The following is a 12,062-nucleotide window of genomic DNA, read 5'->3' on the forward strand; positions in this document are numbered from 1 at the left end:
CAAAGAACTTATAAAACTCAACACTCCCAAAATGAACTATCCAATTAAAAAATGGGCAGAGGACATGATTAGACATTTTTCCAAAGAAGACATCCAGATGGCCAACAGACACATGAAAAAGTGCTTAATAAAACTGATCATCAAGGAAATTCAAATCAAAACTACAATGAGATATCAACTCATACCTGTCAGAGATTTGGTAATTTAAGTCCCCCATTTAGCTCAGTGTTTTAGAAATAGTAGGGGCTCAATAAATAGTTTTGGTATAAATATATATTTTTTTCTCTAAATGTTTATTATTCTATTTATTTTTCTCTGCATACTCTTTGAATTTATTTACTCCTAAGGTATTATATAAATTTTTATTTATCAAAGTAATGCCTATACATAGCTAAATAATCAAATATCACTAAAATGTCTTTCTCATTAAAAACAATCCTGTGCCTATGTTCCTAACTCTTATCCTTCAACTCAGCCACTTTCACCATTTTAACTTGCATCTTCAGATAATTACCTTTATTGTTCTATATAATTACCTTATTCCTCTTCTTGATTTATTAGCTTTAGAGAGCATTTACTGACTTCTCATTATGGTCTTTGAGAATTTCTTTGGTACCCCAACTTCTCTCCTCCATTTTCCCAATTGAATTAGAATTTTCATTTAAACTAGTATTTAGTATTTACACTATTATGACTATAAATATTGTTCATTGCTGAGTCAAGTAATGTACAATGATTATCTGCCCTTATATGGGTGTTTTTTTTTTCTTGGAGTTAATTATTTCCTTTTCTTTCATTTGCTTAATTTTCTATGTACATACTGCTTATTTGTTCCAAATAGCATCAATGCATCTGTTGAATTTGAATGCCTGGTAGTCATCCTTTCAAACTCACAAACCCATGAAATAAGACATCAGTTCCATTTTTTCCCTCCAGGAAACCTCCCTTTTATACCTCTAATGATTCTGTCTTGTCTGAGTGTCATGCTGGGACTTTCCTCAGCCATTTTCGTTTGGGGGTTGTTTTTGAGAGAATTTGTTAATGTGGCTATAACAAGAACAAAGAAGCATTAATATTTTAGAGAGAATCCAAACTATTAATATATGTATTACTTCTGTGTCCTGGATTCACCATACAGTGAGGTCACATAAAATGAGGTTGCATTTGCTTTTGATGCCCAAATTATGATAGCTCAAGCATTCATGATTTGAATGCAGATTCTGAGCACCACTAACTTTGCAAAGTGCCCTCTCAGTGTTTCTAAAAGGGGTGTGCTCACAGGAGCTCACTAACTAGTCCATCTGCTAGTTACCACAAAGCATTTGCCATGTTCTTCCTCTTTTGCTCTGAATCCCTGGCAATATGTATTTCCCTGAATTCTGTTTGATGCTGGTAGTATCCCTCACTGCTAATGGTAGGTATCCCTCATAAGATGGGTGTTATATTTGCCAGGGGTATTATCTTCTGATTTTACCATTTCTCAGAATACCGGGGGTACTAGGTTTGATGGAATTCACGCCAATTCCACGCCACTTCCTCACACCCTCTTCTCCATTGCTCAAAGTCCAGAACTCACAGTCTCTCTTCCAGTTTTTCCTTTTTGTGATTTCCTCCCCATCACTCCAGTGTCCAAACCAATAATCATCAACATTCATAACCCACTGCTAAGCACCCATTTTTGCAGGAACAACATAAAAGCTAGAAGACCCAGAAACACAGCTCAACTATATAATTTATTACCAAACCAGAATGTTTAACATTTATATTCTAGTGAGTTTCTTAAGCCAGAAAAACAGTCAGCTTTAAAGTAAGATGAAGTCTCCATTCTGGAGATGGAGAAATTCTTGCAGCTGTGCAATGATGGACTTCTTTTTCTGCTAGACAAATTTTAAACGCCTTAGAGTCTACTCTCAATCTAAGCACCACATTGCAAATCTTTAAATATGTTCACATTTTTAAAGAAATCCTCAAGGTTTTTTTTTTTTCCTTAGAAAATTTGGAAACTTTCTATAGATATTTGTAAATAATATGAGGGCATTGAAATAGTATATATTTCAGACTTTTCAATGATTCAAACTGGACTTTGCCCTAAAAATTGTGTAACTTGTAGAGTCTGCATTTTCAAAAAATACTTAAAAGTAGAAATGCCACCAACAAGGAGATCTATGAGCACATGACAACAAAGGAAAGACTTGTGAAGTTTAAAGTAATACCATGTTGGTCTTTTTGGACTAAATGAGGGAATTGTTTTCAAAATGAAGGCTGTACCGTATTATTTCAGAAAAAACTTTCAGGTGGTATACAGACCCTTTATCATCTTCCCCTGCCTCCCTGTCAAGTGTCATTTCCTCCTCCTTTATTTTTTTTAAAGATTTTATTTATTTATTTGACAGAGATGACAAGCAGGCAGAGAGGCAGGAGGAGAGAGAGGGGGGGAAACAGGCTCCCTGCTGAGCAGAGAGCCCGATGTGGGGCTTGATCCCAGAATCCTGGGATCATGACCTAAGCCAAAGGCAGAGGCTTTAACCCACTGAGCCACCCAGGTGTCCCTCCTCCTTCTTTAATGTTCCAATTTTCATTTAGTGGATGAAGACAGTTGGGTTCATAATTTACCCAATTAGTAAGAGGTAGAGCCAAGATTTTAACACAGTCAGTTTGATTTCAAAACTGGTAGCAGCAATGGCCACGGATGCCAAACTATGGAAAGAACCAAGATGCCCTTCAACGAATGAATGGATAAGGAAGATGTGGTCCATATACACTATGGAGTAATATGCCTCCATCAGAAAGGATGAATACCCAACTTTTGTAGCAACATGGATGGGACTGGAAGAGATTATGCTGAGTGAAATAAGTCAAGCAGAGAGAGTCAATTATCATATGGTTTCACTTATTTGTGGAGCATAACAAATAGCATGGAGGACATGGGGAGTTAGGAGAAGGCATTTGGGGGAAACTGGAAGAGGAGGTGAACAATGAGAGACTATGGACTCTGAAAAACAATCTGAAGGGTTTGAAGAGGTGGGGGGGTGGGAGGTTGGGGGAACCAGGTGGTGGGTATTAGAGAGGGCACGGACTGCATGGAGCACTGGGTGTGGTACAAAAACAATGAATACTGTTATGCTGAAAATAAATTTTAAAAATGATTAAAAAAAACTCAAAAAACTGGTATCTCTTTTCCTGCTTACCGTATTGCAACTTATCATTTTGGGTGACTACAAAGATGACCTTAAGGAAAAGAGCTGACATAAGGGAATTACCTAGCCATGTGGATTATCTGGGATCTCCCTGGGTGTATATAATGGTTCTCTGATAATACACACTGTGTTGAAGGAGGCTCTGGAGAGGGATCTCTTGTACAAGCAAATCTAATCCTAAATCTCACTGTCTCTCTTCTTTCTTCTAATGCCTTTTTTTACATCCCCTTTTTGGAGAGAGGCCATGTACCTGGTTGCTGATCCTACACTTTGCTCCCCATATGCCATGCACGTGGTAGACTCAACTTACCTTTCCTATGACATCTGTTAACAGCTTGAGTGCCAGAGGATCATGAACCAAGGAGTCTGTGTAAAAGGAACCAAGGTATTTCTTTGGGTTGGTTGGATTGTCCTGGGCACACAGATCTGGGCGCATGTTGAATCCATGGGAAATTCTTCCGACTGTGAAAGGGAAAGCACCTCCTGCAAGTAAAACCCATTAGTGAGGGGCAAGTGTCAGTTGAAAAGGTTATTTTTCAATCCTCATGGTATATACAAAGAGGAGTTACTGTAGTCCAGTATTTACAAAGGATTTATTGTGTCCCAAATGCTGGGAGATGACAGAACTAATGATACGAACTCATCTATAAATTCATGTTTGAGGAATTTATCCTAAAGAAAGAATACATGTGTGTAAAGATATGTGGTCAAGGTTTTCAAATGTAGTGTGCTTATAATAGCAAAATACAGAGACAGCCTATGAACTGGGAAATATCTACATAATGATGGCATATCCATAAAATGTATTGCCATGCGTGCAACCATCAAAAGTAATGGTCGTTGTGGTATGTGTGTGTGCCCAAGAGTCAGAAACTCAATTACCTGCAGGGACCAAGTAGGAAATATAAATGAATAAAATAAGCCTATTTGTAAATAATAGAGAATGGTAGGGACTATTGCAAACTGGAGAGCTTATAGTCTGACTAGAGGGATTTAAACAAAAACAAAACAAAGCAAAATTAAACAAAAACTATGCCAACCAAACTAACCTTGTCCACAAAAATGGAATTTAGTTCCCAACCATCATATACTTTATGACTAGAATGATGGCTGCAGGCATGTTATGGACTGAATTATGGGGTCTCTCTAAAATTTTTATGTTGAAGCTCTAACCCCCAATCTAACTGTATTTGGAGACAAGGGTAATTAAGGAGGTAATTTAAGGTTAAATGAAATTATAAGGTGGAACTTTAATCTGATAGGAGAAAGGAGAGGGACAGTGAGATTTGGGATTAGATTTCCTTGTACAGGAGATCCTCCCCAGCCTTCAACACAGAGTGTGTATCGCCAGAGAGCCATTATATACACCAGGGAAATCCCAGATACTCCACATGACTGGCTGATTCCCTTAGATCAGCTCCTGTTCCTTAGGATTATCTCTCTACCCATCCAAAAGGATATGTCATGTGCATACTAAGAAAGTAAACTTCTACAATCCAGGAAGATAGGAATCACCAGAAACTAATCCTGCAGGCAATTTGATCCTGTACTTCTAGCATCCAGAACTGTGTAAAAATGAAGTTCTGTTGTTTAAGCCACTGAATCTATGGTATTTTGTTATGGTAGATTGAGCTGAGTAACGCAGACAGTGCCTTACCTCCATGTGCAAAACACACTTTCAGTTTAGGAAATTTCTCAAACACTCCTCCCATGATCATGGAGCAAATGGCAGTGGTGGTCTCTGCTGGCATTCCTAAAAGAGGAAATAGTCACAGGGTGTAAGGCTTGTCATCTCAAGCAAGAAGAAGCTCTCTTGGTTGGGGGAATGGCAGCTTGCTGTGATTGTCAATGCTGAGAAATGTGAGGTCCCTCTGTCCCAGCTTGGCTTGGTTGTCTAGAAGCCATTACTTTGGCAAACAGACCACTAGAAGCTTCCTATGTGCCACTTAGACTCCTGTGGAGTCATCTAATGGACAAGAGAGTCAAGGAGCCAAAGGACCGAGCTTTTGTCCTGATTCTTCCACTTCAGTGTGGATGATGGAGCAAGAAGAGTACAGTGAGTCTGGGTTGAAGCCTAACTCTTCTAATTTCTTGCTTCCTGTCCTTTGACAAATTATTTAATGTTCCTGAGCCTGTGCTTCTTCACCTGTGAAATGGGTCTGTTGCCCATCTTGCAAGACTATTTTGGAGCCTTGAAAATGATGATGTTGGGAAAGGTTCTAGCCAGAACTTCACATTGGAGGTGCTCAACAAGTGTTAGTTGCTTCCCTGTGCTTCAGCTGTATAACGTGTTTGTTCTTGCCACTTAGTTCTCAATAAATATTAACTAAAATTATAATTCCTGCCAAATCTTTGCTGCTTCTTAGAGGTGAGGTCGAAAATAACTGAATTAGAATGAGTTGTTTTGGGAGGACTGGGTGGCTCATTCGATTAAGCATCTGCCTTTGACTCAGGTCATGATCCCAAGGTCCTGGGATCAAGTCCTGTATCAGGCTTCTTGCTCATTGAGGAATCTGCTTCTCTCTCTGCTTGCCACTCCCCCCTGTTTGTGCTCTCTTTCTCTCTGGCAAATAAATAAATAAAATCTTAAAAAAAAAAAAAGATGAGTTGTTTCAAGTGCTTTGTGCCCCTCGAAGAAGCATCTGTTCCATGCCTAGTGCCTTCACCTCCACAAAGTTAGTCTGGGTTACATTTCCAGGCAACTGCTTTTCAGACTGTTATCAACAAATCTCTGGGGGCTCCACAGGTAAGCCTGTACCTTCAGGGGAAGACTTACTCTCTGACTGCCAAATGGGGATTTACCAGATGCTCATCCTTCCCCAAGCCTGTCATTGCTCTATGGACAGAGATGGTCTGACTCCCTGGCCTTGTAGGAATTCTGGAAGAGTGACAGATTCATATCTGTCTGGCATTGGTTTGTGGGCAGAGCTTCCTGAAGGCGGGAGGATGGAAAGCGTCACTTCCTTTTTGTCCTGTGATTCTGCTCTCCATTAATTATTTGGACCATAGTTACATAATCCATTCTCTTTACAGGAACCAAAGTGGAATATTTACAGTGTCAGTTGCATCATGTTCCTCCCTTACTGGGAGTCCTCCAATCGGCTGATGACTACTTTTGTGTCCAGAATAGAATTCCGAAATTAGCCTTTGTTTGTTTGTTTATAAACTGTGTCTCTGTCATCTCTTTCTTCTAACCAGAACATTAGCTTCAGAAAGGCAGAGGTTTTGTCCATGTCAATGTCCTCATTGCCTTGTACAGGGCCTGGCATGCTGGAAAGGATCAATATATACATGTTGCATAAATGAATGATGAAATGTCTCTTTAGGCACATGTTCTTCTGTTTTTCATGTGGGAAGTTGTAATACAAATAAGTTTGTGGGACTAGTCAAAGTGTTGTCTGAATTAGGATGGCTTTTCTTTGGAGCTGGACAGCATTGGTGCCTTTTAGGTTGTCTCTTCCTGCTAATTCTTGCTGAAAAATTTGGTGGAGGATGGGTAGGAAGCTGCCTTACTAAATACATTGGTCTCCAAAAACAATCAGAGAGATACAAAATGCCAGAGCAGAAAGATAGTGCAGACCAGCTCTCCCACTTTACACATGAGAAATGGGCCTGAAAAGGTGAAGTGATTTGCCACAGGTTATACAGAAAACTAGAGCCTAGATGGAACTGAAATTCAGTTTTCTTACTTCCAATATACTGCTCCATTAGTTCTTCATGTTGGTTACTTTATCATTACCTGTACTAATGATACAAGTACTATCATTTGTACTAACTATGATTAGTTATAACTAACTATGATTGTACTAACTGGGCTGAGGAGAGAATGGAATAATGGCCTCCCTAAAGAAAATCCAAGGCTGTTCAACTGGGAAACCCACTACTGGATTTGTAGATGAGCCGCACTTTTTACCTGTGACCACAGAACTGCCACCTGTCTCCATTTCCTGTTATCAGGAGTAATAAGGAGATTGGATAGGCCAAGCAGAGGTCTCTCCTCTTATCCTCTCCTTTACCTTCATGTGGAATCATGAATGAATAGAGCAGGAACAAAGAGCAACAGAAAGGAACAGATAACAGAAAAACTGAAAGCCTGGGTCATCTACAATCTAGGGTGGTGGGAGTTGACCTTCTACTTGTTAACTCCAGCATTCTCATTTTAAGAGCTGATACTCTTTTTCTTTCTTTCTTTCTTTCTTTTTTTAAAGATTTTATTTTTTATTTGACAGAGAGAGAGAGAGAGAGAGAGAGAGAATGCCCAAGCAGGGGGAGTGGCAGCAGGAGGAAAGGAGAAGCAGTCTCCTCCTCGCTGAGCAGAGAGCCCAGTGTGGGGCACAGTGCCAGGACCCTGGGAGCATGAACTGAACTGAAGGCAGGCACTTAGCTGACTGAGCCAACCAGGTGCCCAAGAGCTTGTTGGCTCTTTAAAAAATTCTATTACGCAGGCATGGTTACTTATTTTTGGAGCTTTTTTGGGAGTCTGTGTAGTGAGGTAGCTTTGGAGTCAGACAAATTTGTGTAAATTCCATTTTCACTTATTAACTGTGTTACTTGGACAACTTATCTAACCACTCAGAGACTTGGTTTCTTCCCTATAAGACGGTTATTATAACGTCATCCTCATAGAGTTTTATGTGGATATGTATATATTGAAGTAATGTATATAGCATTTATCCCAGAGCTCAGTAACTTGTAATCCTGTTAATTATTCATACTTTCTCTTTTTGACATAGAAGGGTTCCAGAAATAATTGGAAAAAACCAAAAACTTGATCCTCTTTTTTAGAACCAAGCTGATACAAACCTACAAGCCAAGGGAGCCAGTATTTGGCCATCCGTCCATCCATCTGCATGTCCCAGGGGTGCACAAATAGGGAACAGTTCAGCTTTACAGCCTCCTTCAAAGAAGCAATGAGAGAGAGAGAGAGAGAGAGAGAGAGAGAGAGAAGGACTGTTATTTGGATGAACCAGCAAATATAGGGTACTATTTTAGGGAGACTTTTTCTCTGGGTCTATATTGATGTGAATAAATAAGCTAAAGCATTTTTGAAATTGTTTCTTAATCTATATAAAAAAAGCATTGAGAAATTCTGCTCCTGCTTAGAAAATAAGAAGGCCTCTTAGAATTAACAAGGGAGTTGGTGGATTGACCATGGAGGTCAATGAATATAATATATTTTTGGCAAAACAAGTCACAGGAAACATCCAGCATTCAAGTGTTGTAGTTGAGAGCAAAATGCTCAAGGACTGATCCCACACCTCAAATGCAGGGGAAGTTTCCTCTGCTGGTTCCTACTTGATCCATTCTTTCAGGAGGACTGTTCAGATTGTACACTTAGAGTCAGGGCTAGAGTGTTCCCTTGTTTCTCCCGCTTGGAAACCTGAGGATGTGAAAGTGAAGAAGCGATAGGTGGGGGCCAGAGGCCCGTGACTAGACTGGAGCAGGCTGGCCTGACCCAAGCCATTGGTCACACAGAGCCCAACAATGGCTGGGAGTTTCTGGGGGTCTACAGGTACTCACAAAGCCTCAGGAGCCCAGCTGAGTCCCTGAACAGTCTGTTGCGAATGAGATGCCTTCAGGAAGTCAAGAGCTCTCAGTTCCAGCCCTGCAGGTACTGCGATGAATGTCATGGGCAAACCTATTCCAGGTCCTTCTGGGAACTGGAAATCCTATCTGGATGGAATGACTTTTATTCAACAAAATATTTAATTTGAAAAAGTTCCCTCAGTGGGCATTGAGTATGAGTGCTTAACAAGATTCAAAACCAATTTTCCTTAACTCATTTCTTACCTAAATATATTGAGGTGTTGGAGTGATTCATTCTACCTTTACATATAAATATGTGGGTTGGGGCACCTGGGTGGCTCAGTGGATTAAGCCTCTGCCTTCGGCTCAGGTCATGATCTCAGGGTTCTGGGATCGAGCCCCGCATCAGGCTCTCTGCTCGGCAGGGAGCCTGCTTCCTCCTCTCTCTCTGCCTGCCTGTCTGCCTACTTATGATCTCTATCTGTCAAATAAATGAATAAAATCTTAAAAAAAATATGTGGGTTAAATAGGGTGATGCAACATAAGTTCTGGACATAAACATTTTTATTTAGTTTTAGTTTTAAATTTCATTTATTTTTTTAAAGAAGAGAGAGAGGTGTGCTAGTTGGCAGAGTGGGGGAGCAGTGGAGAGGGTGGAGGAAGGCAGAAGGAGAGAGACAATTGAGCCCAATGCAGGAATTGATCTCACAACCGTAAGATCATGACCTGAGCCAAAATCAAGACCCCGGTGCTTAACTGACTGAGGCATCCAGCTGTCCCCTGGACATATGCATTTTAAAAATGGAGATGCAATTATGGGAGAACAAGAGATTCTGGAAGCGGCAGACAAAGGGTAGATTGGAGAAGGGACTTCTAATTTCATTAGGTTCTGGGGACAGAAGGGAGAGGAGGTAATTAGTTTCTGATAATGGATGCAGGCAGAGTTAACTTCTTGGGATGGGTTGGAGTTGACAAAGGCACAAAATCATGGTATCTCAGTGGGATTTGACTCCTTATTAGGATAAAATGTTATTCTATGCACCTGTGATGGTGCATTTCTCTTCAATTCAAATTAGTAAATACTCTTGATACCTTCTGTATGTAGAGAACACAAAAAGAAGTCACCTAAACTCTCAAAATTGTGATAACTCATGTTAACAGAGAACTTACCATATGCCAAAGCTGTTATAAGAATTTTATAATTGTTGACTAGTTTAATCCCTTATAAGATGAGCACTTTTAAAAATTGAAATATATATAAATATACATAATATATATACATAATATACAATGTTCCATTACTTTCAGGTGTACAGCATGGTGATTTGACAACTCTACCTTATGCTGTGCTTACACAAGGGAAGCTGCCATCTGTCACCATACAGCACCATTACGGTATTGATTTTATTCCCTATGCCGGACCGTTCATCTTTGTGACTTACGTATTTCATATCTGGAAGGCAAGTATCCCCCCCCCCCTCCGCTTTATTCATTTTGCCCATCCCCTTGGTAGCCACTGGTTTGCTCTCTGTGTCCATTGGGTATATCACTGTCTTTGTTTATTTTTCTTTTAGATCCCACATATAAGTGAAATCATATGGTATTTATTTGTCTCTGACTTGTTTCACTTAGCATAATACTTTCTGAGATGAGCATTTTTATTACTCTTATTTTACAGAGAAAGACACTAAGGCAGTTAGAGGCTAGGTAAATTACTCAGGTCTTGTGTCTGATACATGGTAGAGGCAGGCAGTCTGCCACTGCTAGTCTGTGTGTCTCATACTTGTAATAAGGACATTTTTGTGCCTGAAAACTGACATGAGCATGTATGGTTGGGTTCACTCACTAACGAGGGAGGTCTAGGAAATAAAGGAGATGGCTAGACACGTTGGAGGTCCAGGCTCCCTTGAAATGACAAAGCCAACTTGATTCATGATAACTCCTGTCATTTGTTTTAGCCATGTTATTGATGCAAGCTAGCGACTAGTGAGGCTGTCAAGTCTTGCTAGCCGAATGAATGTGCTGCCAGCCCCAGGATATCACAGATCTGCTGGGGTCAGGATACTCTCCTGAATTCCCTGAGAGATCAGCAGCCCCCAAAACAGCCTATTTAGAATGAGTGATTGGTTGAGCGAGTCATACAAATGAAAATATCCATTTGGACCACAACTGACTGCTCTTGCTTTTTGAGCTCCTTAGTAATTCATAAACCCAATCCCAGTGAATAATAAAATGATTTGCAGCTGAAGGCTTGCTCACATTGTGCTGAAACAACTTGGATGCACAATTAAATAAATTCTCTTTCAAAGCCCATTAGAGTTTCTAGAAAACATTCACTGCTTCACCTCAGTCCCAGCAGCCAATATGCTTCAGGGAGTTCAATATTTAGAGGAACATTAAATCTTTCAGGTTATTGGGAGGCAATTTAACAGGTAACACCCTAACTGGTGGGCATTGTCCATAGATATAAACATGGAAACATTGTTTTTAAAAGATTCTATTTATTTATTTGAGCGAGAGTGAGAGAGAGCATGAAAGGGGAGAGGAAGAAGCAGACTCCCTGCTGAGCCTGGGACGCCAGGATCATGACCTGAGCCAAAGGCAGTTGCCTAACAAACTGAGCCACCCAGGTGCCCAACATGGAAACATTTTTGCATGTAGGCTGAGCTCAATAAACACAAATAAATGATCTGTGGTTATAGTGCTGGGCAGTACACCCACATCTATTTATTTATTATTTTTTTAAATTTTTTTTTAAGATTTTATTTATTTATTTGACAGAGAGAGAGAGATCACAAGTAGGCAGAGAGGCAGGCAGAGAGAAAAGGGGAAGCAGGCTCCCCGCCAAGCCAAGAGCCCAATACGGGGCTCGAGCCCAGGACCCTGAGATCATGACCTGAGCCGAAGGCAGAAGCTTAACCCACTGAGCCACCCAGGTGCCTCTAAAATTATTTTTGAAGATTTTGTTTAATTATTTGTCAGTGAGAGAGAGAGAGAGAGAGAGAGCATAAGCAGGCAGAAAGGCAGGCAGAGGGAGAAGCAGTCCCCCCTAAGCAGAGAGCCCAATGTGGGACTTGATCCCAAGATCCAGGGATCATGATCTGAAGGCAGACGCTTAACTGACTGAGCCACCCAGGTATCCCCACCAACATCTATTTAATTCACTATTGAAGATTTTGCATTTACAATGAAAATAATAGAAAGCAATACTACTATCATTCTAGAAATATAGAAAGAAATAAAAAATGCAATTGAATGTAGAATTATGCATCTTGATTCCTGATACGAAGAAAAGCATGCTTAGTTGCAGAAAGAACAGAAGGGCAGAGGAGGACTGGT

General features: G+C 40.3%; 1 protein-coding gene across 1 annotated transcript in view; it reads right to left on the reverse strand.

Annotated features, from left to right (window-relative positions):
• ACMSD (aminocarboxymuconate semialdehyde decarboxylase) overlaps positions 1–12,062 on the reverse strand; it is an 83,392-nt gene that overhangs the window by 30,969 nt on the left and 40,361 nt on the right. Inside the window, exons 6-8 of the mRNA XM_032856180.1 lie at positions 8,001–8,094; positions 4,855–4,950; positions 3,508–3,680 (exon numbers count right to left, since the gene is read on the reverse strand). Of these exons, the coding sequence (XP_032712071.1) occupies positions 3,508–3,680; positions 4,855–4,950; positions 8,001–8,094 (363 nt within the window). The remainder of the gene's footprint in view (positions 1–3,507; positions 3,681–4,854; positions 4,951–8,000; positions 8,095–12,062) is intronic.

This window comes from Lontra canadensis, unplaced genomic scaffold, assembly GCF_010015895.1.
Source record: "Lontra canadensis isolate GAN:19392208 unplaced genomic scaffold, GSC_riverotter_1.0 scaffold11, whole genome shotgun sequence".
Classification (NCBI taxonomy): domain Eukaryota; kingdom Metazoa; phylum Chordata; class Mammalia; order Carnivora; family Mustelidae; genus Lontra; species Lontra canadensis.